The 7,282-nt window shown below is 44.8% G+C and overlaps 1 protein-coding gene across 1 annotated transcript; it reads right to left on the bottom strand.

Annotated features, from left to right (window-relative positions):
* Positions 1-260: 260 nt before the first annotated feature.
* LOC147017966 (protein NYNRIN-like) lies at positions 261-3,783 on the bottom strand. Its single transcript, XM_085900065.1, has 2 exons — positions 3,762-3,783; positions 261-3,699 (listed from the first exon to the last, which is right to left on the bottom strand). The coding sequence occupies exons 1-2, from the start codon at positions 3,781-3,783 to the stop codon at positions 1,961-1,963; spliced, it is 1,761 nt and encodes a 586-aa protein (XP_085756191.1). The 3' UTR covers positions 261-1,960.
* Between the last annotated feature and the right edge of the window lie 3,499 nt (positions 3,784-7,282).

Genomic DNA, 7,282 nt, shown 5'->3' with positions numbered 1-7,282 from the left:
GATACATATATTTTCAACTAACTATGGTTCTTTATGAACAAGAATATAATTTTTATAAACAATTAAGAATCAGCAAACAAGAATATTATTTTTATAAACAACAAGTAAGAATCTATATATCGTGTTCTTTATGAACCAACAAAAAGAATATCAGCAAACAAGAATATAATTTTTATAAACAAGTAAGAATCTATATATCGTGTTCTTTATGAACCATCAAAAAGAATATAATTTTATAAACTGCAAGCCAGAGTGAAAGAAAAATTTTAAAAAAAAGTCCCAACATTTTCCAACAAGGCAATGTTTAGATAACATTTCTTTCCATCTTCGTCATCGGTGTGAGCAAGTCGAGACACTCATCCAATGTGAGTGTAAGCAGTGGGTCAACAGTCCCATTAAGTTCACAGTACTTTTCAGGGTCTATGGGTTGGGGAGGAAAACCAGAGTGAATTATCGGGGAGGGTAGAGACGGCGGAGGTGTTGGCAGCGGTTTGACCACAGCAACCACAGCAGGCTTCCCCAGGACCGTCTCCGGTTTTGTTGTTTTCTTTGCTGCAGAAGAACAACGTCTCACGCACTCCCTGATTAGATTTTTAATACAAGTGATGACAACAATCACTGCTATGAAGATCATGAGCCCTATAAACAACCAATGGATTATCCAGGCTCCCCAACTCCCCAATATTCCCTTCAACCAAGATCCCATTGACCATCCCTTGTTAAAATCATGATATTTTGCACCTTCAGCTTTAATTTTTTCAGCCAAATTATCAATTTCTTCTGAATTATCTGGAATGTATGTGCAGCATTCCACACCTATAACCGCACACATCCCTCCTTTTTCTGCTAAAAGCATATCCAGAGCGATGCGGTTTTGCATCACGGTTGTCCGTATAGCTACCAGCTCGGCACTCGTTTTGTGAAATCCTTCGCTGGTGGTATTAGCAAGCTTTTCCAAAGATGCTGCCAAATTGACAATTTCCCTTGCACTTTTGCCTGCTCCATAAAAGGGGAATGCAATCATGAAAAACCTCTCAACTTCTGAAATGGCTCTTTTCGATCTGACCTGTGGTACAAAGGGTGATTGGTCAGTGATCCGAATCCTGGGTAGTATAAATCCCAAAAAACATGATCCCCTCCATCCCACTGGTAGCCATGAGTATGCCTTATACCCACACACAAAATATGTACCATTTAGGGGTGCCTGAGGTTCAAGGAGGTTATTTACTTCGATTTTTACAGGTATGGTTGTTCCATTAATTCGCCCTTTTATGGTCACCATTTCATCCCCATGTCTAGCATAGTACTGGCATGTTGATTCTCCTAAATGGGGTCCCCCCCCCTTGTCCTCTAACTAGACAAATCAATCCAATTTGTTTGTGCATGAGCTGAAAATGTGGGGGGTACTTTTCTAATCCCTCCCCCTTCTTCAATCCATCATAATTCGTTACTTTTATTGCTCTTGCCGGGCCCTGTCCCACAGCCTTTTGCTTAATAGTTCTGTACTTCGGGTAATACCTATGCTCATAGTTCGTGCAATTATAACCCCCCTTCTTCCAATTACTTTTTATTTCTATTATTCTACCTTCCACTGATGCCTTCTCTACTTTAGTTAAAACTGGTCTATCTTGTCTACGGACTATGTACCCACACATGTTCTCCCCCTGGAGTGGAACTGCAAACAAGGGTAATCCGTGTTTTGAGGAATGTGGAAGGTGTGAACACACCCAACACTCCCTTTTGTTCATTGTCCGAGCGTACTGTAGGGATAATGCCAGGTAAGTGTTCAGTGGATGATCAGTCAATTCTTTAAGTAGGATTAGTTCTCGTCTCTTCCTTTTACCCATAGTTCTCTCATCATCAGTTTTTCCTTCATTATCACGGATGCAGCTTGTATTGTAAAATGCCCACGTGCATCCAAGTGCACAAAAAAATACAGTCATGGTAAGATAGGTGTTGTTCATGTTGTCCCTGTCTCTGCTGGTATAGCCAGTTTACAATGTGTGGCATGTATCCAAGCCGTCTTACCCTCGCACTTTACCGCAGTCGGAGTAGTCAGCAGTACCTGAAATGGTCCTTTCCACCGAGGTTCCAAGGCTGTTTTCCTCGTGAAGTGTTTTATCAGTACATAGTCTCCTGGCTGGAAGGCGTGGTACGGCTCTTCCACTGGTTCGGGTAGGGCCTCTTTTACCCTTGTGTGTATCGCCCTTGCGATCCTGCAAAGCTGTTTACAAAATGTCAGCAAGTTCTCGTCCATCATTGTAATATCCAACTTATTCATGTTTGTGGGGGCGGTCACAGGCAGCCGCATTGGCCTTCCCATTAGTATTTCATGGGGGGATAACCCTGTTTTCCGGTTTACTGTCGATCGCATGCTCATTAGTGCCAAGGGTAATGCCTCTGGCCATTTTAACCCTGTCTCCGTTGTTATTTTAGCCAGTTTGTTCTTCAGTATTCCGTTTTGCCGTTCCACAGCACTTGCTGACTCTGGGTGATAAACACAATGAAATGTTTGTTTAATTCCCAGTGCTTTACACGCTGCCCGTGTTATTTCCCCCGTAAAATGTCCTCCTTGATCGTGAGACACTTTATGAGGAATGCCAAATCGGCAGAAAAAACTTTTTAACAGGTGCTTCACCACGGTAGCGGCATCAGCCTTTGCACATGGGTACGCCTCTACCCACTTAGTAAAAATGTCTACCACTACCAAAACATTGCTGAACCCGCCTGATGGAGGCATTTTTATAAAGTCTATTTGTAGGTACGTGAACGGTCCCCAAGGGGCTGGGTGAGCTCCCAGCACTCTTATTTTTCCCTGCTTCTGCTGGTTGTGTTTTTGACATATTTGGCAACTCTTACACACCCCTTCTGCGACTCCCCCAATTCCTGGTGCATACCAGGATTCTTGCACCTGTCTCACAGTCCCCCTCTTGCACACATGTCCATTTAAATGGGCCATGCGTGCAAGCCATGGTCGGATTTCAGTAGGTGCTATGACCTTTCCCCTATTAGACCATAGTCCATCTGCATCCATTGTCCCTCCTGCAGCTTTCCATTTGTCACGATCATCCAGCGATGCTGCAGCTTGAATTGCAATAATATCTGACAAGCTATACTGATGCAGCTTAATTTGTTCCTTCGGTAGTCGTGCTGGCATTATCAAAGGAATAGGCAGACTAGCCGCCTCTTTTGCAGTTTTATCCGCCTTATCATTTCCTTTGTCTCTATCTGTAGTGAGTTTCTGATGTGCGCGGCATTTAATTACCGCGACGTCCGCTGGCACTGAGATACTTTTTAACAGCTCAAAAACTAAATCACCATTTTTTATTGGTGTTCCTGCAGAGGTGAGAAACCCTCGCATTTTCCATATCGCACCTTTGTCATGTACCACACCAAAAGCATAGTTAGAGTCAGTGTATATATTTACCGCGATGTTAGCAGATAGTTCACATGCCCTTATCAGGGCACACAGCTCCGCCTGCTGGGCAGAAAAATGTGCAGGCAGGCGTCTTGCTTCAATAACTTCACTATGGGTGCACACGGCATATCCTGCATGCCCCGAGCCGTCTCGGCCACGATAGGCCGAACCATCGATGAACAAGGTGAGGTCCGGGTGTTCCAAGGGTTGATCCTTGAGAACCGGGCGCACGGTGGATACTTCTTGTATTGCCTCTGTGCAGTCGTGAGCATCGCCATCGTCTTTCGTTGGCAGCAAGGAAGCAGGATTAAGAACATTACATCTCTCAATCTGCAAATTTTGCTGGTGTAGGAGAGTCGTCTCATACTGCATCAGGCGTGTGTTGGTTAAAAAGTTGTGTTTGCTTTTGGGTTAATAAAGCCGCGACACAGTGGGGTACCCTTAGCGTGAGGGGGTGACCCATTACGATCTCTGCCGTGCGCTTAACTGCGTAGCTCGCTGCGGCCACTGCTTGCAAACAAAGAGGCAACCCACGTTCGACCGGGTCCAGCCTTCGGCTAAAATATGCAATTGGTCGCTGGCGGTCGCCGTGGGATTGTGTCAGCACAGCCTGCGCAAATCCTCTAGTTTCGTGAGAGTAAAGGAAGAATGGTTTCTCATAATCTGGCAGCCCCAACGCGGGAGCTGTCGAGAGTGCCGCTTTTAATTTGGTAAAATATTCCCCCATCTTCTCAGTCCACTCAATTACATTGGGCTGGTTTTTGCCCACCACAACATACAGTTCCTTTGTCAGAATTGCATAATCAACAATCCAATGTCTACAGTAGGTTGCCATACCTAAGAATCGCATCATATCTTTCTTTGTGCGAGGGCATGGCACTTCTGAAATTGAAGTTATTCTCCCCTTATCCAATTCCCTCTTTCCTTGCGAAATGTGGTGTCCCAAATACTTAACCCTTTCCTTGACTAATTGCAACTTCTCTTTATTCACCTTGTGGCCTTTTCTTGCCAATGCCTGGAGCAGCTGCAGCGTATCTGTTTCACACGCTGCTTTGTTTGGGGAGCAAATGAGCAAATCATCCACATATTGTAGCAGCACTGATTTACCCTTGAAGACAACATCTTCTAAGTCCTTATGTAAGGTACGCGAAAATAATGTTGGACTATCCGCGAACCCCTGAGGCAAAACAGTCCATGTGTATTGACGGCCTTTATACGTGAAGGCAAATAAAAACTGGGATTTTTTATCAATGGGTACAGAAAAATATGCCGAACATAAATCGATTACAGTAAAATGGGTGGAACTTGCAGGTATAGACGTCATCACCCCCGCTGCGCTTGGTACCAACGGATGGATACTTTGAATCACCTCATTTACTTCCCGTAAATCCTGAACAAATCTCCACTTATCTTTCTGTGGCTTTTTCACTGGCAGTATAGGCGTATTGCATGGGCTTGAAGTTTCTACAATTATCCCTTGCTCCTTCAAAGATCCAATTACTGGTGCTATCCCGGCCTCCGCCTCCTTTCGCAGGGGTATTGGCGCACATTTGGCCAAGGCATTCCCGGTTTGAGTTTAACCACGAGGGGCGTTGCCCCAATTATACGGCCTACATCATTGTCGTGTCGGGTCCACAATTCTTTCTATCATTCTATCATATCTATATCACAATTCTTTCTATCATGTCCACAATTATTTGTGGAACTCTTTCTATCAAATCTTCTGCGTTTTCTCCTTCATTTACCGTTTCCATCACCCTCTCATGTTTAGGTGGTAAATCAACCTCTTCAATTGTCCCCAATAACACCTGTTCCTCAGAATCACAAATGCACCCTTCATTTTTCGCTAGCTTGTGCACCTGCCAATGCAGCATCATTGTTGTGCAGGTCGCTACTGCCCCCTGTAGGCGATAAACCAGAAAGCCCAAATCCTTCGGGTGATAATCTTTTGCTGTGGTTATTGTCACATGCGAAGTTACTCCCGGCGGATACTTTGTCAAATGCCTTTGTTGTTCTGTGAGCTTTACCTCCATTGCAACACCTTCCTTACCAATCATCAAACGGCAAATCAAAAGATCATTGTAGGTTCCCAAATACGGAGCAATTTTCTCCGCAAATTCAGCATCATCTCCATTCGCATCATAATAGATTGTACAATGTGGAGGCTCATAGTAGATGTGTGTCATTACTTGTGCATTGTCTAGCCACATTTGCATTTCCTCACTTTTGGCTAAGACTTCCTTTAAACAAATCAAAGCCTCACTAATCGGCTGTCTTTTCAGCCTCCACCAATAAACAACTGGGTGCGATGTCATTAACAGCATCATTGCTGACTGTGCTTTATTCTGGGGAATATCCACAAAAACCCCTTTGTTCGTACATGCTATTTTACATCCCAACTTACACAACAAATCTCTACCTAACAAATTCACCGGTGTGGTGGTTGTGAGAAGAAATGCATGTTTTTCCTGTAAAGGTCCACATCTTACTGGTAATTGCGTTGTTGTCTTTAATGTTTGCATGCTACCACCCAACCCTACTACTTGGACTTCAGCATTGGATTTTTCAACATGTGGCAGCTGTTTGGCTGCTATGGTAGAGTAGGTGGCTCCCGTGTCAACTAAAAAAGATAGTGTCTTACCTGAAACATCCAAAGAATAGGTCGGCTCCTCTTTTGGTGTTAATGTCAACATTGCCCCTTGTAACACGGGTCCACCCGCGGTCTGTCAATATGACTTACGATTTTGCGGTTGTCCCGATCATCCCTCCTGTTGGATCTCCGGTCGTCCTCTTTGGGGGCAATGTCTTTTCCAATGTCCCAATTGCCCGCACTGGAAACATCCCTGTGATTGACTTGGTTGTTCCTGTTCTTGTGTTGCTGCCGTCCTCGAGCGGGTCTGTGGTGGCGTTCGCGTCCAACCTTTGTTTTTTCCACTTCATTTCTTGGGCCGTCCATCCTGTGCTGCTGGTGGGGGTCTTTGTGGACCTCTCATTCGTCGTCCCCATCTCCTGGCCGCTTCTTCTTCTTCCGAATCTGAATCATCTCCCTCCAGCCCCCACTTTCTCCAACCCTTATTCTTTCTTTGGTCTGCTACTTTGTCGAGCAACACCATCTGCAACACTTCGTCTTTCATTTTTGCCTTTGCGTTCTCCCGTTCTTCCGCTCGGTCCATACATTGATCAGCTGCTATACAAATCTCACTTGCTTTCTTGCCCTGCCAACCTAACAGTACATACTTCAATTGTTTTTTAATTTGAGGCCTGAGTCCTTCCATTACGAAATTAGTGACCGTTCGCTCCGGTATGTCTGCTTCAACTTGAAACCCCCCATATTGTAAGAGTGTCAACATTAATCTATCCATAAACTCGAATGCCCGCTCCCCTTGACGTTGCTTTGTTTCATAGATTTTATCCCAATCTAATGCTGGTGGTCGTAAGGCCTTCTCAATCTCCTCATACAGGCGCCCTCGCTTATCTCGCCGATCTGCTTCGGTGCAAACTGCTGGTTCGTCTGCTGTCCACTCGGCAGCTTCTCGAGCTCTCTTCCACACATATGGAGACAACACTGCTTGACATAGCACCCCAATGTCACTGTGGGTGCATCGATGTGCTGCAACCCACTGCGTTATTAAATTCCTTACTGCTCCTGCATTTCCCCTCTGATCTAATACTCTCTCCTTCATTGATCTTAATTCAATCTCTTTAAATGGTCGGTACACTGACTGAGCCTGCACCCCTGGTCCCGCTGGAGTTACCTGAACCGGGAAAGCAGAGGCTGTGGCCATCAGCCCCATACTTTCAAGGTTCGGATACAATCTTGGTGTGTTATTAACATATGCAGATGAATCACCTTCATTATTTACC

The sequence above is a fragment of the Eptatretus burgeri genome, chromosome 10 (genome assembly GCF_056783735.1).
Source record: "Eptatretus burgeri isolate ZD-2024b chromosome 10, Ebu_testis_v1, whole genome shotgun sequence".
Taxonomy (NCBI): domain Eukaryota; kingdom Metazoa; phylum Chordata; class Myxini; order Myxiniformes; family Myxinidae; genus Eptatretus; species Eptatretus burgeri.
Note: the sequence above shows the minus strand (reverse complement) of the source record. Positions and strands in the feature narration are given on the sequence as shown.

Excerpts from the sequence above, each read along its gene's own strand:
- LOC147017966 (XM_085900065.1), bottom strand. The coding sequence starts at position 3,783 with ATGAGACGACTCTCCTACACCA. Across the intron at positions 3,700-3,761 it reads GAGACGACTCTCCTACACCA|ACGATGGCGATGCTCACGAC; the intron begins GCAAAATTTGCA and ends TGCCAACGAAAG.